General features: G+C 49.8%; 1 protein-coding gene and 1 long non-coding RNA gene across 8 annotated transcripts in view; one reads left to right on the plus strand and one right to left on the minus strand.

Moving 5' to 3' along the window:
- The window catches only part of KIAA1671 (KIAA1671 ortholog), a 241,817-nt gene that overhangs the window by 135,088 nt on the left and 81,618 nt on the right, over positions 1-25,111 (plus strand). The window contains exon 1 of one of the 6 annotated variants that reach the window (XM_063722814.1): positions 23,016-23,300. The exons of the other annotated variants lie outside the window; for them this stretch is intronic. Within the exon in view, the coding sequence (XP_063578884.1) occupies positions 23,016-23,300 (285 nt within the window). Of the gene's footprint in view, positions 1-23,015; positions 23,301-25,111 lie in introns of those variants that run through there. 6 annotated transcript variants of the gene reach the window in all.
- On the minus strand, positions 12,024-23,183 carry LOC129052595 (uncharacterized). 2 transcript variants are annotated; one of them, XR_010139449.1, is made up of 3 exons: positions 23,025-23,183; positions 21,805-21,844; positions 12,024-13,429 (listed from the first exon to the last, which is right to left on the minus strand). It is a non-coding gene; the product is annotated as an uncharacterized LOC129052595 (long non-coding RNA). The 2 variants fall into 2 exon arrangements; XR_008517666.2 differs by lacking the exon at positions 23,025-23,183 and adding an exon at positions 22,856-23,007.

Consider the following 25,111-nt stretch of genomic DNA (forward strand, 5'->3'; position numbering starts at 1 on the left):
AAAAATGTATGGTTGCATCTGTACTGAACATGTACTGACTTTTCTTTTCTTGACATTATTGCCTAAACAATACAGCATAACAGCTATTTACTTAGTGTTTACATTGCGTTAGGTATAAGAAACCTAGAGATGATTTAATGTGTATAGGAGGATGTGTGTAGGTTCCATGCAAATACTACCCAATTTTATGTAAGAGACTTAAGCATCTGTGGATTTATGTGTATCTGTAGGGGTCCTGGAACCAATCCCCCACAGATACCAAGGGATGAGTGTGTGTGTGCCTGTGTGTGTGTAATTTTTTTTTTTTTTTTTTTTTTTGAGACAGAGTTTTGCTCTTGTTGCCCAGGCTGGAGTGCAGAGGCGCAATCTCAGCTCACTGCAACATCTGCCTCCCGGGTTCAAGCAATTCTTCTGCCTCAGCCTCCCGAGTAGCTGGGATTACAGGCACGCACCTCCAAGCCCAGCTAATTTTGTATTTTTAGTAGAGACGTGGTTTATCCATGTTGGTCAGATTGGTTTTGAACTCCCAACTTCAGGTGATTCACCTGCCTTAGCCTCCCAAAGTGCTGGGATTACAGGAATGAGCCACCGCACCCGGCCATGTGTGTTTAATTTTTAACACAATCAGATCTTGCTATGCATAGTTATCAATGTCCTGACTTTTCTTTTTCTCGTAATGATGAGATTTTTCTATATCAGCATAATAGGTCTATGCCATTCTTTGTTAATGGCTTTATATTCTTCCTTGCACTATAATTTTTTGAACCAGTCGCCTCTAGACAGATATGTCGGTCATTTCCAGTCGCGTGCACTATAAACAATGCTGCAGTGAACATTCTTGTGCAGATACCTTTGCGCCCTTGTGTGTTTTGCTGCAGGAGAAAAGGCCTGGCCGTGGCCTTTCTGGGTCATCTAAAGATTGAACAGGGGTTTTCTAGGTGGGCTGGGACTGGCAGGGGTGATGGAGCTATGCTCAGGCATAAAGAACGGCATGTGTAGGTACAGAGGCTGGAAGCTGAGAAGAGGGTGGTGCTCTGTCAAAGATAAACCAGGTCTGCTGTCTGCCTCCTGGCTCCTGGGAGCCAGCCTGATGCTCAGATGCCCCCACCTCTGCCAGGGTTTCACTCCACCTGTGAGGATCCAGGGAGTGTGGGCAGCTCCTTAGAAGAAGTCTCTGGCCCACCAGGCTTTTCTTGCTGTCAGGCCTCAGGGTTTGCATTGGAGTGTGCTGAGCTCTGGAGCCCTTAGCTCTACTGCTATGCTGGTCGAGAGACTGTGATTTCTCTCATCAGTCCCTGAAGTTCCAGTCTCACCCTGCACGTGGCCGGTGTGGTGAGAAGCCCACAGTGGCAGGCTGTTCTCAGCATCCTCCATCCTCATATTTTGGAGAATTTAGCTGGGACCCCACCCTAAACATGTTCAGGACTCCGGCCTTATTTGTTATCTGGGTAGCTGTTAGGTTAATCTGTTTCCTCTTCCCTGGCCTTTCCTGCACATTTATTTTGAAAGTTGAAATCTCAAATGTCTCCCAGACTCCCTCAGTCCTTTAGAACATAGGCAGTCCTTTGGGAAAACCCCACACCCGGAGAACTTTTCTGAGGCTTTGTCGGGAGAAACAGCCAGGGGCTGGCCCCTTCTGCCTCTGTAAGGCAAAAAGAATGACTAGTTACTGGGTGCTTGCTGTGTATCAGATGCCACACAAGGCACTTTTCCTGACATTTCATTGGGTACACGTAACACCTTCATCAAGCAATATTGTTATCATCATTTTATCACAGGCTTAGACAGGTGTAGTGACTTGCCCAAGGTCACAAAACCGCTGAATGGTGGCTCTGTTATCCCACAGGGCTGTCCTTCTGTTGTACTGTGTTTCTCTCCACTATTCCTCGTTGGGAATTCCATGCTGTGAATGTTCTTCCATTGGATGTCTGTCCTATTGGACTGCAGGCTCTACAAGGGCAGGGATCCTCATCTGTCTTGGTTCACTGCTGTATCCCAGGAGTCTAGCACAGGGCCTGGCACACAGTAGGCAATCAGTGAACTCTTCTTAAATGACTGCGTGAATGAGTGAAGGTTAGATAAGTACTAATCCATTCTTTTTTTTTTTTTTTCTTCTTTTTTGAGATGGAGTCTTGCTCTGTCACCCAGGCTGGAGTACAGTGGCGTGATTTTGGCTCACTGCAACCTCTGCCTCCCAGGTTCAAGTGATTCTCCTGCCTCAGCCTCCCGAGTAGCTGGGAATTACAGGCACCCACCACCATGCCTGGCTAATTTTTGTATTTTTAGTAGAGATGGGGTTTCACCATGTTGGCCAGGCTGGTCTCAAATTCCTAACCTCAGGTGATCCACCCACCTTGGCCTCCCAAAATGCTGGGATTACAGGCATGAGCCACCATGCCTGGCCTGGTCCATTCTATTTCAAGCAAAAGTGTTGTTTGTTTGTTGTTGATAATGGTGATGATGATGAAGATGATTTTGTTCTACCTCTCAGAATTGAACTCACGCTGCCAAAAACAAAACTCTTCTTTCTTCATAAACCAGTTTACGTTGTGGGAATCTGGCATTTTGCATTTTTCCTCTCCAAGCCAAATGAGAATGCCTATTCTATATCAGCAGAGATAGAAATCTGAACATTTCCTTTAGAAATTTCTGCATAGAAAACTAAAGCGAGGCGGAACTGTGCTTGAAGATTTCAGTTGCCATGGCTACGGGTAATACAGTGAATCATGTTCTCACATGCGTTCTTCCTTGGGCCTTCAACTTCTGTATCTCCATTACAGGATTTTGACTATTAAATGCATTTTATTCAGTAAGGGGTTGAGAAGAGATGCCCGCTGCTGAGCCCCCGCTGACTGAAATGCTTCAACCAGCAAGGATTTGTTGAGCATCTCCTAGGCTCTGGTTCATCAGGGTTCATCTTCATCACCATCCTGTGGGTGTTGGGGTTACCACCTCTGTTTTACAGATGGACAAGTGCAGCCCCATAGAGTTTGGCTTGTGTGTGTGTTCATTCATTCATCCTTTAGTTTACTTGTTCATTCATTTACTCCTTTGTTTATCCACTCAACAAGTACATATTGAGTCTTTTCTCTGTGCCCAACGCTTTTATAGTCACCAAGCATCAGAGGGGAATACAAAAAACAGTTCCTGCCCTGGCTGAGTGTGTGTTCTAGTGGGAGAGACAGCTAACATATATGAAAGATAAATAATTCCAAATACAGATAAATGCATGAAGACAAGGAAACAGAATGGTGTGACAATAAAACAGGTGATGAGACTGGGAGGAAGCGTGACTGGAATAAAATTTGGGTGGAGCCCTGAGGGAAGAAGCCAGCCACGCAGGGATGTGGGGAAGGAGGCTGCAAGCAGAGGGAACAGCATATGCAAAGGCCCTGCAGTGGGAACAAGCTGAGAGAAGTTGAGGCATAGTAAGGCCAATATTGCCAGCCTTCCATTGAGCAAGTAGGGGAAGCAAGTGGGAGCCTTGTGGGCCAGGGCAGAACATGTAGAATTTATTCTGGCTGTAGTGGAGAGATGAGGGAGCATTTTTGGCGGAGACTAACATCGTAGGATGGAGAATTGTCAAGCCCAGTGAGGCTGATGTGTCGGGAGTGGACTGGAGGGGCAGGAGGTAAAGCAGGGAGGCCAGCGGCAGTGGGGACTTGGGTCCAGTGCTGGGGTGGGATGGGAAGCAAGGAGAAGTGATCGGGTTCAGGCTGTAGTTTCAAATTCAAGCCAATGGGAATGGATGTGGAAGATCTGGGGAGAAGAAGAACTACGGAGGGTCCCCGGTGTCTGGCCCGAATAACAGGCGAGTGGTGCCAAATTTTACTGCAACAGGGAAGAGTGTGGAGGGAGCAGCTTTAGATGCAGGGGAGCTGTTGCGAGTTGGTGGGAAGAGATGGCAACACAGCACAAGAGGAGAGGCTGGCCTGGGCTGTGAGTGTGGCCCCTCTGCCCTCTGCACTGGAGGGAGGCAGGGTGGCCTCCCAGATGCAGGGAACAGGGAGGGTGAGCTCAAGGTCACCAGCTGAGTATGGATGGGAGAGTTGCAGATTAGTGGAAAGAATTTACTGAGTTTTAGAAGCAAAGAGATTCCTGGGTTTAAGTCCAGCCGGCAAGTGACTATGTTCATTGAGCACTTACTATGTGCTAGGTAATCTCTAGGCAGTGTCTCACACAACCCTCACACAAGCCCTACAAAGCAATTGCTATCATTATCCCCATTTACAGATGAGGAGACTGAGACTCAGAGAGGTGCAGTAACTTGTCTGAAGTCCACAGCACATTCGTGGAGGGGCCAGTTTTGAGCAGGCAGCCTAGCTATGCTTCACAGCCTAGGAACCAGATCAGAGGCTCAGATTTCTCATCTTTCAAGAGGAGAGACAAGACCTTGCAAGGCTGTTAGTAGAATGCCATGAAATAATGGATGGCAACCCCTATAGAGTGCCTAGCACTGTGCTCAGGCACAATAGGTGCCTAAGGGACAGCCACTCCCTCCCCTGACCTGTTTCTGTCCTCTTGGTTTCCATTAAGTGACAACACTCGCTGCTGGCAGCTCATTACTGCACAGTGTGTTCAATTGCTTGGAGAAGTTCTTCCTCCAAGGGATCTCATTAAGTCCGTTTTGAAATGAGAACACTTGGTGGGGAGTGGGGAGGCAGTTATTATTATACCCTGAAAATAACTTGTTTGAGTAAGAATGGAGAGGTACCGGGATCTTCCCTGCCCCCCGACACACACACACACACACACACTCGCTGTCCCTGCTCACACACACACACACACTCGCTGTCCCTGCTCACACACACACACACACACACACACACATACACACACACACTCGCTATCCCTGCTCCTCCTCCTTCTGCTCCTGGCAGTGATGCTGGTTTGCAGGCAGTTTGCCAGCCCCCTGCCTTGCCTCCCAGGACTTTTCACTTTGGGTTAAAAGAAGGGAGGGAGGACAGAGAGATCCATGGGACCACCCTGAGGACTGTGCAGGTGTCCACATCCAAACACAAAGGCTGCTCCCAACTTAAAGCATCGCTCTTGTTTTTGAAGAAAGCAAACCATCAACTCAGACCTTCTTGAGGGAGGAGTTGTTCTGTCAAAGCTCCAAACAGGGCATTTTCTGTTGCCTTCTTGAGACTTGGGATGAATGGTGGTTAAACAGGAGCAGGGCTGCCCAGTTTAAACGCAGGTGTGGGTCATTTGCCCGGAGCTCGGAGCCCTCTAGAGGGACTGGGGTGTTGTGCCGCAGGTGGCACATGCAGACCCCCAGGGTGGCTTTGTGGAGTAAACGAATCCGGGGGTGGAGACCTGAAGGGCCCTTATAGATCATCATGGCAACCCCTCCTTGTTGTCTGAGAGGACACAGGCCCAGGTCTGTCCAAGGCCCCTCAGCAGGTGGGAGGCAAGCAGGCCCCGGGGTGGGAAGTAAAAGGTGAGAGTGAGAACACCCCTCAAGAGAACTTGAAGAAGGAGCAGAATGGGACCAGTGAGTTCGTTTCAGTGAAGGCTGACGCAGCATAATCCCGGGGCCTTTCTCCCGCGGCCTCTCCAGGCCTCCTTTTCTTTCTGAAAGGTCTTAGGGAGGTAGTATTAAAGCTCCAGACAGTGTTGTAAGAAAATATGTCATATGCCTTGAGAAAGGTGATTGTGAAAATGAACACTTGAGAAGAGGCGTCACCATCGCCATCTGAGCCTGGCCCCAGGAGGTACACATCCGCATTCTCACGACTTTGTGTTTTCATGAGCACAGCCTGTGTCCTGGGTGGATCTGGGAGCACCAGGAAGCCAGCCCTTCCTTCCTCTCTCTCCCTCCTCCCTCCCTCTGATTCTCACTGAGCATCGTTATTTGCTATGTCCACTTGTTTGTTCCCCAGCTCTTTATTGAGTGTTTTAAGGGGTGGGGATACTGTAGTCAACAAAACAGACAGATAGGAGTGCGCTGAGTCTCAGGTGGTGTTTCTTGAAACATGAGGAAAGCTCCCTCCAGAGTGTATGTACAAAAGTTCACCAGCCTGCAGACCAGACAAGCCCAGGTCCAGGCCTCATGCAGTCATTTCCGAGCTGAGTGACCCTGAGCACAACACTGAACATCGCTGAACCTCAGTTTCCCCCTCTGTAAAATGGCAGAGGTACCATCCAGTTCACTCTGTGACTCTGCAGATTCTATGGGGAAAGGTAGGTGTGGTTCTTATGAAAGGCGGGGTGCCATGCAGTCCAGTCTCTGCACAGACTCACATTCCAGCATCTGGGAGCAAAAAAACAATAAAAATTACAAATGCTATGCATCTCTAAAAGAACATCAAGAGGCTGGGCGCAGTGGCTCACGCCTGTAATCCCAGCACTTTGGGAGGCTGAGGCGGATGGATCACAAGGTCAGGAGATCAAGACCATCCTGGCTAACATGGTAAAACCCCATGTCTACTAAAAATATAAAAAATTAGCCAGGCGTGGTAGCGGGCGCCTGTAGTCCCAGCTACTCGGGAGGCTGAGGCAGGAGAATGATGTGAACCCGGGAGGCCGAGCTTGCAGTGAGCCGAGATCGCACCACTGCACTCCAGCCTGGGCAACAGTGTGAGGCCACATCTCAAAAAAAAAAACAAAACGTCAAGAAACATGTAAATGATAAGCTGTAGGAATACTGATGACTGCTAAGCCCCCCTAGACTCATCCCCTTATGCCCAATCTTGCGCAACCTCATCTTTGCTCCTTTTCATGGTTCTGTTTCCTGATCCTTTTTGACTTAGCATGACCTCACCATTCTGGTTAGCCTTTGGCTTTCTCCTCCCTTGTCTCTGGTCCTGTTCTTCTGTAGCCAAGACAAAAAATTTCATTGAAGGTGCAGCACCCAGTGGAGGAAGCCTAGGTTTTCTGCTGGGCCTGCCAGCAATAGCACTGTCCCTGCGATCAGACGGAGAGGGAGGATTTGGAGCTGCAGAGCCAGATGTGTTCCCTGCCTGCCGCAGATGGTAGTTGGGGAGCTAAGCTGGGAGTTCTTCCTGTCCTCTCTGTGATGAGTTGGGGAGAAAAAGCGTAGAGCTCCCGAGGAATTCTATTGTGTGTCCCCGGCCTTGTCAGATGAGGAGAGACCATCTGCAGGGTACACGGAGAACCTGACACTCGACACACCAACTCCAGCATCTGAGAACTCCAAAAAGGGCTTGTGGCTGTTTGGCACATCCCACACAGGGCCTTGAGGCTCCTCTGCCCCACTGGGGTCGGGGTGGCAGTGGCAGTTACAGCCGCTTGTCCACGGGCCGTCTCCAAGGGCTGCCTCTCTGTGCCTGTTCACCAAAGTAGCTGAGGAGCCTGGTCTCACTCATCCTCAGCTACGTAGGAGTGGACAGAGGTGGTCTTAGCAATCACTCAAGACACACAAGGTCTTGTGGGGCCCCTGGCTTCTCAGGCTTCCATCTTCCCTCCCTGTTGCCTGTCTGCTGGTCTTTGGGTGTTTCCCATTTGTCTAAGACATTCCCATCCCATGTCCTTTGCCCTCAAAGTTCTGCCTATTACAAGAGCCAACACCATTATTATTTTTTAACAGTTCTGAAAAACCCTAATTGACATACAATAAACTACATGTTTCAAGTGTACAATCTGATGAGTTTTGACGTATGTGTATTCCCGTGTAACCGTCACGGCAGTGAAAATAATGAGCATGTTCCCCACTCCCTGAGGCCTGCTCCTGCCTCTTTGGAATCCACCCCTCCTTCCATCCCGCCCTCAAGCAACCATGATCTGCTTTCTGCCACTGTGAATTAGTCTGTGTGTTGTAGACGTGCATGTGAATGGAGCCATGCACTCCGCAGTCTTCATCAGTGTCTCTCACTTAGCATAATTATTTTGAGATGTGTCCACGTTGAGGCACATATCAATAACTCGTTCCCTTTATTGGAGCACTTTTCCATTGCGTGGATGTGCCAGTGTATTCATCCCTTCTCTTGTTGACTGGCATTTGAGTTGATTCCAGTTTAGAGCTATTATGAATGAAGCTGCTATGAACATTCCTGTACAAGTCTTTGTATGGACAAATGCTCTCGTTTCTCTTGGGTAAATACCTACAAGTGAGATGGCCTTATCATATGGTAGGTGTATGATAAACTTGTTAAGAAACTGCCAAACCCTGTCTAAGTATTTGTAGCATTTTGCACTCCCATCTTCAGGGTATGAGAGGCCCAGTTGCTCCACATCCTCACCATTGTCATTTGGTACAATGGTGTTGTTTCATCAGTGGAGATGCTGAAAGTAACAAAGACCCCCATAAAAATGGGTCTGACAATAAGGACATGTATTACCTCGCACAGTTCACCAGCTGGTATTAGTATGGGGTTTGGCAAACTATGGCCTGTGAACCAAGAATGAGTTTTGCACTTTCAAAAGCTTGTAGGCAGGGTGTGGTGGATCACGCCTGTAATCCCAGCACTTTGGGAGGCTGAGGCGGGCGGATCACGAGGTCAGGAAATGGAGACCATCCTGGCTAACATGGTGAAACCCCGTCTCTACTAAAAATACAAAAAATTAGCCAGGTGTGGTGGCGGGTGCCTGTAGTCCCAGCTACTCAGGAGGCTGAGGCAGGAGAATGGTGTGAACCCAGGAGGTGGAGCTTGCAGTGAGCCGAGATCGCACCACTGCACTCCAGCCTGGGCAACAGTGCGAGACTCCGTCAAAAAAAAAAAATAGTTGTAAAATAAACCAAAAACCACTCAAAACACAAAGAAGGTATGATAGAGACTGCATATGACTTGCAACGCCTGGAATATTTACTATATGGCCCTTAACAGGAAGTTTTCCAAGTCCTGGATGCATAGATCCACCCAGGTTCTTCCCATCTTCCTACACTTTTCTCAGTATCTTATTCCCTCATGGTCCCCAAATGGCTGCCACAGTTCCAGCCATCCTCAGGAGCCCAGACAACATCCCATCAAGGAAGAGGGTGCATCATGAGGAAGACTTCTACCTGTAGTCCACCCAGCAGACTTGCCCCCAGGTCCCCTTGGCCAGGATTTGGTAGGCAGAGGGTTGTGAAAATTGACACTTACAAAATGGCAAAGAGAACACTGTGATGGGAGAAGCCCAGGAGTTGAGGAGCACAGAGAAGGCATTTTACTTGGAGGAGAGAGCAGCAGAGAAGGCTTCCTGGAGGTAGTGACATCAGCACAAAGTAGAAATTGGCCAGAGAAAGGGGCAGGGAAGAGAAGGCAAATAGTAGTTCTTCCATCCCCTCCCCTCCCCTCCTCTCTCTCCCCTTTCCTTCCCTTCTTTACTTCATTCATTTATCCATTCAACAAAGACTTATTGAATGCCTCCAGTGTGCCAGGGACAGGGGGCAATAGCAGAGACTAAGACATAGAAGATTTCTGTTCTTATAAGCCTTCCTTAGAGGGACAGTAATAAATAAACAATTAGGGAAATACCAAGTAATTGTAATTATTAAAGTGTAAGTGAAAAGGTGCTGTGATAGGGTCTGGAGAGTAACCTTAGAGCTGTGACTCAGAAGCAAGAAGCATCAAGGCTGCGTAGGATCTGCAGGCACCTCTCGGTTGAAAACAACTGGGTGGAGGGGGTGGGGGGATTTTGCTTTGATTGCCCTGATGCTGGAGGCTCTGGAAGAGATTAAATCCAGGCTAGCCCAAGGTCTAGGACTCTGAGGCTGTGGAATGTGCATTGTACCCAAAAGATGGGCTGCCATGGGGACCTGTGGAGTGACACCCCTTTGTCAAGATGCCAGGGCTGCCTGGCCGCCCCATTCCCCGCCCTCTCTGCCCACCCCAGCATGGCTCCTGGAACAGCGTGGGCGGCGCAAAAGAGAGGCTCTCCACGTGCAGAGAAGCAAGGCGTGAGAACAGACCTCCAGCCGGGTCAGGAGAAAGCACTCCTGTGTGGAGGCGTGCTCTGCAAGTGGAGACCATTCCTCACAGCAGCTATAAGATGAGAGAGGGGCGGGGCTGCCCAGCTGAGTGATAAGGGGGGCATTTCTCTTTATAAGTTTGTTTTTCAAAATGTGTGGGTTTTTTTTTTTTTTTTTTTTTTTTTTAAGACAGAGTCTCGCTCAGTCACCCAGGCTGGAGTGCAGTGGCGCAACCTTGGCTCACTGCAACCTCTGTCTCCCGGGTTCAAGCGATTCTCCTGCCTCCGCCTTGAGTAGCTGGGATTACAGGTGTGCGCCATCATACCTGGCTAATTTTTGTATTTTTAGTAGAGATGGGGTTTCACCATGTGGTCAGGCTGGTCTCGAACTCCTGACCTCATGATCCACCCACCTCGGCCTCCCGAAGTACTGGTATTACAGGTGTGAGCCACTGCACCCGGGCAAATGTGGGTACTTAAGCCACACTCGTTCCAATGGTGGATTCCAATGGGGCAGTCCCCACTGGAATATCCGTGCCTGTTGATGGGGGCCTCCTGTGTGCTCTTGGCTTGCACTGATACCTGGGAGGTAGGTGTCATGATTTCCATCTGCAAAAGGAGGCAGCTGAGGCAGGAGAAAGCTGTGCAAGGGCCCCAGGCCATACAGTATTTGTAACTGGGTCTGGTGGCCTTGCAGAGGAAGGCCGAGGATTTTGAGTTGGTCTTTCCTGTGGTCTTCCTGGGTAACCCCTTTGGGGAATCATGTCCCAGAGAGGAGGGGAGCATTGCCTGGGGCCCCACAGTGATGTGGGGCAGAGCCTGGCTCTTCCTCTCCATTCAGCCTGGGCAGGAGGGCATGGAAGGTGCCCTCTGAGGCCACCCAGACCTGCTGGTCACTGGAGCTGTCGATGTGGTTGAGTTTTCGTCAGAACTGAGTACAGGAGGGTGTCCCCAAAGCATGTTGGTGAACCTTGTGTTTTTCACCATCAGGCTTCAGTTGGGTTTCACAGCCAATCTAAGTGTGAGTGGGAGAAAGCCAAATGGAGTGGAAGGAAGGAGGAACACAGGGAAAGGTCTTCCCTCCTGTGACCACATCTTCTGTACCCCATAATCCAGCTGACACAAATGGGGGTATTCACAGGGGCAGGGTAGCCCGGCGGTTAAGGGCACAGGCTTTGAGTTCCACCCAGCCGTGGGTTGTGTCACAGCTCTGCACATAGCAGATGCATGACTTGGACTAGTGATGTCATTGTCCAGAGCCTCTGTTGTCCCATCTGTACAATGGAGATTACAGCCTTCCTGGGTTATACCTGTCAATGAGGCAGTAGGGCGCACAGTAGGCCCTTGGTGAATGACAGCTACTGTGAGTTGAGACTATGCTTACTACAAACCCCAAGTAAAACAGTCGCACAGGCTAGGGATTGGGTCTCTGGCTTCCCTGTATAGTACCTGGTTCATAGTAGACACTCAAGAAAGTGCCTGTTTAAGTCAGAAGGACAGGAGGGAGGAAGCAAGGAAAGAAGGCCAGAAAGGCCTTCTCATTTTTTCAATCTTTTACGATAGTCATGGAGACCTTTATAATCTCGGAGTGTTGCCTAGAGGGCAGTTCAGCCAAGTAAAGCAAACTCACTGGTCAGAAATACATTTCTTAGGGGAGGTCACGTGTTCCTCATCCCATTTCTCATTTGTTGTTTCCCAAGAACATCTTGCTTTGTTTTGCTAACTGAGCCAACAATATGGAACTTCAGTCGCTGTGGTGGAAAGAAACGTGTTGTCCAGCCCCAGGCAGTGTGGCCAAAGATACCAGCAGAGCTTCCCTCCTCCTTCCCAGGGGCTGATTGCCCCCAGAACCACTGGGTGGCCCAGGGAGATAAGTCAGGCAGGGGAATCAGGTGGGGGCCTGCCGCCTGCCTTTTTCCATTTTAGAGAAGGCCAGGGTTTGCAGCCTTAGAAGAGGCCTGGCTCTTGGAAGAGGAGCTGTAATTACAGATTGGCTTTGCCATGCCAGGCAGGGCCACATGGCAGACTCTCCACAGCGTGGAAAACACTGCTTTCTACTTGAGCTGAGGGTGGGGCCTGATAAAGAAAGGTGAGGAGTTTCTGTTTCTAGAAAGATTTCCTTGCCAGATGATTTTATTTATTTATTTATTTATTTATTTATTGCTCATCCCAAGGTTAGTTAGAGACATCTTAGGTCATTAAAATGACTATTTGAAGAAGAATGTGATAAATTAACACAAGAAAATAATCTTGGGCTTGGTTTATAAATAATCTGGGATTGACTTGTAAAATCAAGTCATTTCTATTTTTTTTCTTTTATCTGAATTCCTTTCCCTGTTGCCTTGGAAACAAGTCTCCCAAGAAGGATGTTTGGAGTCCTGTGACTTGGGTTCAAGCCTCAGTGATTCCTTCATCTCACCCGGTGGGTGCGATGAGAGCCTCTTGAGGATGTTGAGTATCAAGCGTGGACAGGACACATCCCTGCCGCCCACAGGCTCGGGATCCAGACGGGAAGACTGATGGGTAAACCAAATTATGGCCAGGTAAACTGTGTGATTCAGTAGGGGTTACATAGGCAGGGTGGGACCCCAGAGGTGCCCCCTGCCCCCATGGATATAAGGAAACAGGGGAGGTGTCTCAGAGGCGGGAGTATCTAAGCTGAGCTGTGGTGGACTAGATGCTGGCCAGGTGAGGAAGGGGTGGAAAGGTGTCTTATCCAGAGAGAACAGCATATGCAAAAGGCTGAACCAGAGATGGCATGGCACATTCCAGGATTAACATCTGTCCAGTTTGTCCAGGGTAGAAAGAAGCTGGGGAAACAGGTAATATGTGAGGTTGCAGACACTGTCAAAGTTCAGATCATGCACAATTCCTAGGAGATATCAGCGAGGGCGCCTGCTGCAGATGGACTGTGAGGCCTTAGGGCAGCCCTCAGTCTGGGCCTGTTTCTTTAGTTTAGTGGGAAGGTTGGCCTAGGTTGGTCCCTGCTGGTGTCCTGGTTCTGACTGTCTAGGGTCCTGTGATTCATTTGAACAGTGAGATGATAGAAATTATAATAGAAAAACGATCATCCCTTATGGTCACCATTTATTATTTTGTTATTGTTGTTGTTGTTTTGAGACAGAATCTTGTTCTGTCGCCCAGGCTGGAGTGCAGTGGTGCGATCTCCGCTCACTGCAACCTCCACCTCCTGGGTCCAAGAGATGCTCCTGCCTCAGGCTCCCGAGTAGCTGGGACTACAGGTGCACACCACCATGCCTGGCTAATTTTTGTATTTTTAGTAGAGATGGGGTTTCACCATGTTGGTCAGGCTGGTATCGAACTCCTGGCCTCAAGTGATCCACCTGCCCCAGCCTCCCAAAGTGCTGGGATTACAGGTGTAAGCCACCACGCCTGGCCTTATTGAGTGTTAACTATGTGCCAGGGGCACAAATTATCTCAGCTGTTTTTTTGTCGCAACCTTTTGAAGGGGGTGGGCTTCATACAAGATGAGAAAACCATGACTCAGGTGATGCAGGCCTTACGCGGAAGCCCTGTGCCATCCGCTGCCTTCTGACTGACGGTGTTGCTCCATCTGAAAGAGAGAAAAAAGTAGGTTGAAGCTGTGTTCATGAGCCAGCCCTTCCCACACGTAGTCCTGGGAATTTGTCTCCAGGCCAGTTGACAAGAAAGGGAAACTAATGCAATTGGCAACTGGGCAAGCCCTTCTGAAGGCTTTTCCTTACCCTCACAAGAGGCCTGGGGAACAACCCAGATAAGTGCAGAGAAATGAGGTGGTGAAAGGCTTTGGGATCAGACAGGTCTGGGTTCAAGTCCCAGAGCCCTCTTGCCAGCTCAGTGACCTTGGGCAAGTCCCCTCCCCATTTTTTTTTTTTTTTTTTTTTTGAGACGGTGTCTCACTCTGTCACCCAGGCTGGAGTGCAGTGGCGCGATCTCAGCTCACTGCAACCTCTGCCTCCCAGGTTCTCTCACCTCAACCTCCTGGGTAGCTGGGATTACAGGCATGCACCACCGTGCCCAGCTAATTTTTTGTTTTTGTTTTTTTTTTTTTTTTCTTGAGACGAGTCTTCCTCTGTCACCCAGGCTGGAGGGCAGTGGTGTGATCTCGGCTCACTGCAAGCTCCGCCTCCTGGGTTCATGCTATTCTCCTGCCTCAGCCTCCCAAGTAGCTGGGGCTACAGGCGCCCGCCACCACGCCCAGCTAATTTTTTGTATTTTTAGTAGAGACGAGGTTTCACCGTGTTAGCCAGGGTGGTCTCCATCTTCTGACCTCGTGATCCGCCCGCCTCAGCCTCCCAAAGTGCTGGGATTACAGATATGAGCCACCACGCCTGGCCTTTTTTTGTATTTTTAGTAGAGACGGGTTTCACCGTGTTAGCCAGGATGGTCTCAAATGCCTGACCTTGTGATCTGCCCGTCCCGGTCTCCCAAAGTGCTGGGATTACGGGCGTGAGACACCACACCCAGCCCAGGGCAAGTCCTTTTGGCTTTTTAAACCTCACTGTCCTCTGCAAAATGGGGAACATCACTAATAGGACTCACGCTCAAGTGTTGTTTTGAGGGTTAAATGAGGTGAGATGTGCAAGTAAACATTTCCTGGGTCCACAGTAAATCCTCCATTAGTGGTTATTATTTCCACTGAACCACCTTCTTTTTTGTTTGTTTGTTTTGTTTTGAGATGGAATCTTGCTCTGTTGCCCAGGCTGGAGTGCAGTGGTGCAATCTTGGCTTGATTCTTGAAATTGAACCTCCGCCTCCTGGGTTCAAGCGATTCTCCTGCCTTAGCCTCCTGAGTAGCTGGGATTATAGGAACCTGCCACCACACCCAGCTAATTTTTGTATTTTTAGTAGAGATGGGGTTTTGTCATTTTGGCCAGGCTGGTCTCGAACTCCTGACCTCAGGTGATCCACCCGCCTCAGACTCCCAAAGTGCTGGGATTACAGGCATGAGCCACCGCTCCTGGCCCCCTCTTCTTTATTAACATAATATTAGTGTACCTCTTAGTCTAGGAGGCAGAGTCCTGGAATGTCCAATCTTTTAGGAAGCAGGATGTGAAGAGGGTCGTACAAGTGGGACCTCCTGCGGGAGATCTGGAAAAAGCTGAAGGTTGTCTTGGAGGTGGGAGAGGAGGGGAAGGCAGCTGTAGGCAGGGATGCCACATGTCCAGAACTCCGAGGGCAAGACTGAATGTGCCCCGGCTTCCTGGCCTTTGCACGTGGTGTTCTCACTTTCAGCCCTCTTGGAATACTCCTATTTATCCTTCAAAACCCCACCCAGATACCCTTCTTTTAATTGTAAGTCTTTAATAAGTGATCATTTCCCTGTGACCTTCTTTCCTCAACCTTTGAATTTCTTGATTGGGGTTCACCCTCCCTATTATATTCCCATAGCATGTTATTCACTTGTTCATCAGAACCCTTGGCAATTGTTCATTTTTTTTTTTTTTTCCTATTTCTTTCTTCCACCAGACCAGGGATTCTTGAAATTATACATGTTTGTATTCGATTTTGGGGAGAAAATGGGATAGCCTCAGATTTGAGTTGGCCTTCCACCCTTAATGGCTAAGAATCAGATAGATACACTGAGCTCTTCAGAGACTATAGGTCCCCTCAAGCCTAACACTGAGCTTGCAGAAAGTAACTGTCCAGGGAATGTTTGTTGAATGAATGAATGACCGACATATTCTGATTTCTTCTTTCTCTTTCTTTCTTTCCTTCTTTTTTTTTTTTTGAGACTGAGTCTCACTCTGTTGCCCAGGCTGGAATGCAATGGCGCTTTCTCAGCTCATTGCAACCTCCACCTCCCGGGTTCAAGCAATTCTCCTGCCTCAGCCTCCCAAATAGCTAGGATTCCAGGTGCCCACCACCACTCCCCGCTAATTTTTACATTTTTAGTAGATACGGGGTTTCACCATGTTGGCCATGCTGGTCTCGAACTCCTGACCTCAGGGAATCTACCCGCCTTAGCCTCCCAAAGTGTTGGGATTACGGGCATAAGCCACCATGCCTGGCCCATTTTCTGATTTCTGAAATCATATGTGCTTGTCTAGAAATGGTGATCTCTGTGTCTCGCCTCACATTGTAAAAGAAATTCCCATTTACTTCCTGGATCTCAGCAGCTTCTCCAGCATTTTTTGGATTAATTATGTAAGAAAAAGATGGTTTTCTTTCTTTTTTGATGCCCAAAACATCCCAAGAGTTTCCTGGAGAGAACAGAAGACTTTGCAGAAAAAGTCCTCTGGGGGGGAAAATGCTTGTGCTGCCCCAGTTTTCAGGAAGTGAAGCTTTTTATAGTCACACTTGCAGACCGCTCTGTACCTAAAGGAAGCCAGGAGGGAACAAGCAGGAATCTGGCTTTGTAGCTCACTTCTGCACCCCTCTCCCCTTTCTGGAAGGAGGCAGAACTGGATGATCCCACCTGCCATTTGGTCTCTGCTTTTCTGGGCGCTTGTCGCCATCCAGACTGATTTGGTGAGGGCCAGGATATATAGCTTGTCACAGGTATGAAGTTGGGGGTGTGCCAAACTCCACCACTTAATAGCTGTGTGACCTTGGGTTGGTCATTTCACTTCTCTCTGCCGCGGTTTTTCCATCAGTAAAATGCGAGTGATAACCATATTAATAGTATCAGCCTCCTTTCATTGTTGGGAGGAGCTGATGGTGTAATACAGTGATGCAATGTAATGCCTGGCACATAGTAAGTGCTCAGTTAGCAGTGGTGATGGTGGTGGTGGTCTTTGGTCAGGTTCCCTAGAAGCAGAGACTGACTTGAGGATTCTGGTGCAGCAATTCATTGAGGGAAAGCTCTCAAGCGAAACCCATAAGGAAGAAAGGGCAACAACTGGGGCAGGGGACAAAGCTAACTACAGATGTGGTTTCAGCTGAGCCCCAGCCTCAGCCCAGTCCCATGGGGACCCCTAGAGTGTGAATTGCATCACTGAGTTGGTGGTGCCTTGAGGCAAGGAGACCTCAGTGTTTTGTTCTGTATTGGTCAGTCATTGGCTGTGGGCATCTGGACATAGCCTTCAGTAAGGGCAGTTCTCCAGAGGAGGGTAGAGCTCTGAGCCTTTCGTAACCAGCATTCACAGCAGCTGAAGGGTGTGTGTGCACCTTCTAGAAAAGGGGATCTTAGTCAGGGAAGGTACCAGCTGCATCGATGGAAATGATGAATTTGATGACTGCATCTCTGAAAACCAGAGAAGTCAAGTAACTTGTTCACCGTCACACAGCTAATAAGAGCTATAGCTGGGTCTCCAAACCCTTAATCATGATGCTATACTTATTTAGCAAGGACGGGGTGGGTCTAGAATAAGGGAAGGGAGGTGCTCACATAGGGCACAAAATTGGGGGACATCAAGAAAAGTCACTGATCACTATAAATAATATTTCAATTGTGTTTTTAAAAAATTAAAATTAATGCAAAAATTTATGAGAAAGGAATCAGAACTATAAATAAAAACAGGATTAGTATTACTTTTTTTTTCTTTTTGCCTCTGGTGCCAGCATGGCTTGCACTGCCCTGAGCAAGTTCCTTTTTGAATAATTAGGTTCTTACACCTTTTTATCATTATCTATGTGACTGTGATGAACATTCTTATAGCAAAATGTTTGTATATTATTATTGTTATTTCCAAAGGAATTCCTGTGTGTGGAACTGGATCACTAACTATAGGGTCAGAAGTTGGACACAGTGTCCCCCCACCCCAACCTTTTATTATGAAAATGTTCAAACATATAGAAAAATTATATACGAAAACACCCATCAGCTAGATTCTATAAAATTTGCTATGTGGCTGGGTGTGGTGGCTCACACCTGTGATCCCAGCACTTTGGGAGGTGGAGGGGGGCAGATCATGAGGTCAGGAGATCGAGACCATCCTGGCTAAAATGGTGAAACCCCCCCATGACCAGGTGTCTCACAGGAAACTTAAAAATACGAAAAAATTAGCCGGGCGTGGTGGCGGGCGCCTGTAGTCCCAGCTATTCGGGAGACTGAGGCAGGAGAATGGCGTGAACCCAGGAGGCGGAGCTTGCAGCAAGCTGAGATCACACCACTGCACTCCAGCCTGGGTGACAGAGTGAGACTCTGTCTCAAAAAAAAAATGCTATGTGTGCTTTATAAAAATGTAGCCATCCATCCATGGCCCTTTTTTTTTTTTTTTGAGACAGGGTCTCACTCTGTTGCCTGGGCTGGTGTGCAGTGGTGTGATCACAGCTCACTGCAGCCTTAACTTCCCAGGCTGAAGCAATCTTTCTACCTTAGCCTCCAGAGTACTGGGACTACAGGGTTCAAACAATCCTCCCACCTTGGGTTCCCAAAGAGCTGGGATTACAGGTGTGAGCCACAGCACCCAGCACTGTATTTTTTTTGTGTGTGTGCATTTCAAAATAAATTATTGGCCGGGCATGGTGGCTCATGCCTGTAATCCCAGCACTTTGGGAGGCCGAGGCGGGTGGATCACTAGTCAGGAGTTCAAGACCAGCCTGGGCAACATGGTGAAACCCCGTCTCTACTAAAAATACAAAAATTAGCCAGGTGTGGTGGTGCGCACCTGTAATCCCAGCTACTCGGGAGGCTGAAGCAGAAGAATCGCTTGAACCCAGTGGGAAGAGGTTGCAGTGAGCTGAGATCACACCACTGCACTCCAGCCTAGGTGACAGAGCAAGAATTTGTCTCAAAAAAAAATTATAGATATCAGTACATTTCAGCTGTACATTTCAATATGTATGTCATTAACTGGCAAGCCATTTTTTTTTTTTTTTTTTTTTTTTTTTGAGACCGAGTCTCTCTCTGTCGCCCAGGCTGGAGAGCAGTGGCGTGATCTCGGCTCACTGCAAGCTCCACCTCCTGGGTTCACGCCATTGTCCTGCCTCAGCCTCCCGAGTAGCTGGGACTGCAGGCACCCGCCACCACGCCCGGCTAATTTTTTGTATTTTTAGTAGAGACGGGGTTTCACTGTGTTAGCCAGGATGGTCTCGATCTCCTGATCTCGTGATCCACCTGCCTCGGCCTACCAAAGTGCTAGGATTACAGGCGTGAGCCACCGCGCCCGGCCAAGCCATTATTTTTTAAGACTTTTGATTTAGGGTGTTAAATTTCTTCCAGGAAATATATACCAGTTTTCATGTCCATCTGCTGTGGGTATATGTGTCTGTTTCACCACAACCTTGACAACAGTGGGTATGATCATTTTAAAGGTGTTTTACTTTCTACTTTGATTTAACATTTTTCCTCCTGAGGACCCCAGTGGATTTCCCACCCCGATGTCCAGATGGTCTGTTAAAAAGCTGTGTGCCATTCCAGCTCTCTAGGTATTTCTGGTGTGACTTTCCTGGGGCCCGGGGGGAGGACTCAGCTGTTTCTCAGGTCTGTTCCTGTTTCCACCCTGGATGTCCCGGGCCTGCGTGATGAGGGAGCAGGCCATGAAGAGGACTTCCTGGTGTAGGAGCTCACTATTGGCAATTTGTGTGGGGAAAATGGGCAAACTTTGGAGGCCCACTTTGGATGCCAGAAGTCCTGGGACCTAGGAGGCTGCATGTGGTGGAGGGTGGAGCCAGGCACTCATGGAAGTGCGACCTAGCCCTGTGTATGTTTCCTGTGTATGTTTCCTCACCTGCGTGGTGGAGTAATGCTTCTGGATAGATCAACGTAAGGTATTTAGGCTGCTGCAAGAGCCCCCCACCCCATCTTTGCCTTCAACCTTCAGTTTTCTCATGGACCAGGTACCTAATTGCCTCTGGGCACTTGTATCTCTGTGATTTCTATGGGCCAGGAATTTGGGAGCAGTGTGGCTGAGTGACTGTGACTTGGAATTTCTTATGAGGTTGTACTCAAGATACTGTCCAGGTCTACAGTCAGCTAAGGGTTTGACTAGAGATGGAGCATCTGCTTCCATCGTGGCTCACTCACATGGCCAGCAAGTGGTGCTAGCTGTTTGCTGGGGGCCTCAGATTCTCTCCATGTGGGTTTCTGTGTGTGACTCCTTGAGCACCCTCACAACATGGCAGCTGGCTTTCCCCAGCATGACCTCAGAGAACAAGGTAGAAACCATGATGCCTTTTATGACCAAGCTTTAGAAGTCCTACAGTACTACACTATCACTTCTTCTTCTTCTTCTTCTTTTTTTTTTTTTTTTAAGACGGAGTCTCACTCTGTCACCCAGGCTGGAGCACAGTGGCGTGATCTCAGCTCACTGCAACCTCTGCCTCCCGGGTTCAAGCAATTCTCCTGCCTCAGCCTCCCAAATAGCTGGTATTACAGGTACCTGCCACCACGCCCGGCTAATTTTTGTATTTTTAGTAGAGACGGGGTTTCACCATGTTGGCCAGGCTGGTCTTGAACTCCTGACCTTGTGATCCACCTGCCTCGGCCTCCCAAAGTGCTGGGATTATAGACGTGAGCCACCGTGCCCGGCTCATCACTTCTTCTTTACTCTGCTAACCACACGGACCAACCTTGATTCATTGTGGGAGGGGACCACACCAGGGTATGAATAAAAGGGGGCAAGGATTATTGATGGTCATCTTGGAGGACACCTATCAGGCATAACCTTGGTACATGATTTCACCTCTGTGGATCTCAGTCTCCTCTGTCAGATGGGTTCATGCAAAAAAATTCATTAGTTGATTCCTGTGAATGCTTAGAATGGTGTTGGACATTTAGTTACCTCTTAATAAATATTAGCCACCACTGTCATCCCCTGCTGGGCTGTGAGCCCTCTGCTCTTAATCTCTATGCAGTGCCTGGCTCAGAGTAGGCACCCTCTGAGTCTTTATTAAATGAATGAATGAAAGAATGAATGAGGCTGGATGTGGTGGCTCATGCTTGTAATCCCAGTACTTTGGGAGGCTGAGGCAGGTGGATCGCTTGAGTCTAGGAGTTCGAGACCAGCCTGGACAACATGGTGAAACCCTGTCTCTACAAAAATTACACACAAAAAAATAAGCTGGGTGTGGTGGCACATAACTGTAGTCCCAGCTACTCGGGAGGCTGAGGTGGGACGATCGCTTGAATCTGGGAGGCCAAGGCTGTAGTGAGCTGTGATCACGCCACTGCAGTCCAGCCTGGGCAACAGAGTGAGATCCCATATCCAAAAAAAAATAAAAAAAAGAAGAAGAAGAAGAAAGAGAGAGAGGGAGAGAGAAAGAGAATGAATAGCTGTAAGGACTGGGAATACATAGAAAAGAAAGAGATCTGTTGGCCACATTGCCAGAGAGTCCTTTGTGATAAACTTTCTCAAGTGAGGCCCTTTGACCAGTGTCTAGAAAACAAATATTTGTTCAAAACTGAAGTGAGGTGGTGGTGAAAAGGACATAGGATGCATTCTGAGCGACCTGGGTTTCAATTGTGTACTTGGTGTCCGAACAATAAATATTTACAGAGCCCTGACTCTGGGCCAGGTACCGTGTCAGACCTGGGAAAACCTGGGGTGGAAGCAGCTCTGGTGCATGCCTGGTGACATCCTTGCTATGTGACCTTGGGCAAGTGAATCTATGTCTCTGAATCTGCATTTCCTTGTCTGTAAAAGTAGTGGGGTTGGGGGGACATGGATCCCTGCTAGAAGGAGAAACCTCCTTTAACAGGTGTGCCTGACTTCCAGGATCCAGCTGCTGCCCACCCGCTTCTAACAACCCCTGACATGTTTGGGATCTCCAGGCAGAGGACAGAAAACCTGCATGGGTCAGATGAGCGGGGCCTGGCCGAGGGCAGTGGGTGTTAGGATCTAGTCGTACCCCCAACCCCTAGTTTAACTCCAGCCCTGTAAGGGTTAAAACCCAGGGAACTCATGTGACCTAGTGTAAACCATGAATCATTCCCATTGCTCCCAGTGCTGAGCCTGCTGCCCAGGACAGGGCAGATGCTGTGCCGCGGGTTGCCATGGCAACTCCGCCTGTACTGAAATACAGCCCACCCCAGTGCTTCCTGGGGGACCGCGGAGGCTGTCTCACCTGGATCAGTGTTGCCTTCCAGAGAGGGAGGGAGAGACAGCTGAAAAGGAAAGAGAGAGGAGAGAAGCTTAGAGACAAGCAAGTGGAAGTTGAGACACAGGGAGAGGGAGGAGAGCGAGGCTGAGAAATCAACAGAGAAACAGACCACGAGAGGGAGACAGACAGACAGCCGACCAGAGGTCCCAAGACGCTGCCTGTAACCTTAGAGGCAGAAGCCGTTTCCCAGCAGTGCTAACCTTCCCGAGGCTGCCAGATCGCCGACATACACGCACACACACACACGTGCACACACATGCACACACGTGCAGCCGCATTTCCTTGTGCGCTTGCGGTGAGGGCACAGGGGTGGGTAGGCTGGCAGGCACGTGAAGTTGCCATCAGCCCCGAGGGACCGTGAGCGAGTTGGGACTTGGGGGAGAAAAAAATGGGGGCGGACGTCAGCTCCCTGGGCGGCCACCGCCACCGCCTCCGCCTCCCCGAGGCCCCTCCTGCATTCCTGGGCAGCGAAGCCCCTCGCTAAGATGGGGGCTGATGTCATCCCAGGCTGCTCAGCCAGGGGACCCGGGGGCCCTGGTGGCTGCCTCCGGAAGTGAGCTAGCCGCCTGCTGGCCGACAGGTTTGGAATCTCCAGCCAGACGACAGAAAACCTGCATGGGTCAGGTGAGCGGATTCTGGCTGAGGGCAGCCGGGCAGGGGGCAGCAGGGTGCGGCAGCTTGCCCACCGGAACCTTCCAGGGTGCACCTCAGGGGGGCTGCCTACCTGAAGGGAAGTGAGGACGAGGGTGCCCAAGGCCACCCCCTCCACCCCCACCCCCACCCCCCGCCTTTCGGGGACCGTCACGCCCTGGAGTGAGTGCAGCCGGCTTGTTCCTCAAAGCTCCTTGTCTCGGCCGATCAGCTGGGTGAGCCCTGGAACTGGAACCTGGACTGCCCAGTGTGTTGACTTTACAACTCCGCTGGGGTGGACTCCCAGCCTGGCACTTAGCTGCCTCTTAATTCTGAGCGGCACCCGTGGATGCAGCCGGCTGCTGGCTCAGGGATGTTTACTTACCCTTGGTTTGCCTGAAGAAAGCTGCTGTTTTTAAATTTTTTTCCTCCAAGCAAGCCCAAAACTTCCATGAGCAAGAGTCCGAAGAGGCGAGAGGACACCGGCGTTTTAATTGCTCTCTCCCTCCCTAACCTCCTTCTTCCCTCTCCTCCTGGCTGGCCCCATGGATTACCTGGGAGATAAACTCACGGTGGCTCAGACCCACATGACCCAGTGGATGGGCACCGTGAGGAGGTCCTTCCAGGAAGCCCTCAATTTGGTGACCACCACGGTGGGCCACGAACGGACGAGTGCAGAGTCGGCCAGCCGGACCCCCTTCAAGCGTACTTCCTCCTTCCGACACCTGGCTTCCCGGAGTCGGGAATCCTTCCGCCGCTTCTCAGCTCGCAGCCAACAGAGGTTTTCTTCACTGAGGAAAAGGCATACAGATTCGGAACCGCCAGATATTGTAAGCTTATTATGTTTTAAAAAATATTAAAACAACACTGAAAGCTCCTCCCCTCCAGTCCTCCCAGGGAGGGGGTCCCAGACATCAAACCGGGAAGTTACTTCTTCCAGAATAGCTGTCAGTCAAAGCCCAGGCACTTCCTGTCCCCTGTACCTGGGAAAGAGGCATGTAGCAATAATTCCTCTCTCTCCTGAAGTCAGTCAGGAAATTTTTGCTGGAGTCCACGTCTGTGTGGACAGGGCCAGCACATGAATTGGGCTGAATTTGCCAGTTGATTTATGTTTAAGTGTGAACACCCCAGCCCCCGACACGAAAGCTCATCCTTCCCCCTATTTTTAGGGTGGATTAGTGGCACCTGCCTCGTCTCTTCTCACCCTCCTAGGAAGCACAAGTGGCCGTGTCATGTGCACGCTGAGTTGTAGCTTTTGTCGTTCCACCGAGCTTTCATTGGATTGCCAAGGAAAGGGTCTTAGGAGACCGAGGTGGTGGGCGAGTTTGCCTGCTGGCCGTGAACCTGGGGTTTGGTGTGAGTGGTCCAGGCAGGGAGGCCTTGATTTCTTACTCAGGCAGGCTCGGGAGGGCTTGGATTGGGACAGCAGGGTGGAATGACAGCTAATGATTAAAACCTTGGCCTGTGTCCTGCTAGGGGACAGTGCAGAAACAATCGTAAGTTCCTTATGATGATTTGGAGAGGTGGGACTGGGTCCAGAGAGCGAAAGTGCCTACTGTGGGGGAAGCACAGTGAGCGAGTGGCAGAGCCAGGTCCGGAACCCCAGGCTCTGACCTCCCCATTCACGGCTCTTTCCAGTCCAGCTCCGGGCAGATATTCTCCCCAGACCCTCCCAATTACTTCAGGGCTGCCCACGTCACTGACCAGGCCTGAGCCTAAAGAGAGGGCCTGCCGTTTTCACATAGGAGACTTCTGCCACCTGACTGTGGTGTTCCAGTTTATGGGAGCACTTGACGACAGGCGAAGGGCTAAGCCAGCCCCTTTTTCTGGGTTCCTCCTAGCCGGGAGTGCTATAGTCATTAAGGGACCCAGCATTTAGGGAGGAGCCCTGAGCTGGCCCTCCCTACACTCCAGGTGGCAGGGCTCACAGCTGCCCTGCCAGGTGCAGGGGCTCAGTATCCCCTCTGCTGGCCCAGAGGTGTGGTGACTCACCCCAGGTCACGCAGCAGCCAGAGGAGGCAGGTACAAATGCAAGGCAGGAGCCGAGCACTTGGGCATGACACGTGTCTTGTTCACAGGACATCTCCTTCACGGTGGGTCTGTGCTCCTTTGTGGCCCGGAACAAATTAGTGGGGCTTGAATTTATGAGACAGATTCCCCAACCTCTGGAAGGTGTGACTTGGCACAGGGAAAGAAGGCCCTTCATTCATTCTGTCTCCCTCTGTGTGTATCTCTGTCTCTGATGTGTCTCTCTGCCTTGCTCTGTCTCTGTTTGTTTCTCTGTCACTCCTGTTCTCTCTCAGGGTATGGGGTTGGTGATAGGCAGGCTCTGTTGGCATCCCTCTTCCCCCCCCTTGGGGAGTGGTGTGACCATGGGCATTGGCCTGAATCCCCTAGGCCTCTTACCCTGTGTTACAGGTTGGTGCCACCGGCAGGAGTGGCCTCTCCAGCTGGTTGAATAAATGAAGTTGGGTGGTGCAGAGCCATTCTGTGTTGCATCGAGATGCCACCAAGAGTGTAAATACATGCTAAATACATTCAAGCTTCAGGCTTCTTCCCATGTAGCCACCCTACTGGGTAGTAGGCAGCAGCTGACCTTGGCCTCGACAGCTTGAATCAGACTCCTGGCTGAGGAGCTGTG

This window comes from Pongo abelii, chromosome 23 (genome assembly GCF_028885655.2).
Source record: "Pongo abelii isolate AG06213 chromosome 23, NHGRI_mPonAbe1-v2.0_pri, whole genome shotgun sequence".
Classification (NCBI taxonomy): domain Eukaryota; kingdom Metazoa; phylum Chordata; class Mammalia; order Primates; family Hominidae; genus Pongo; species Pongo abelii.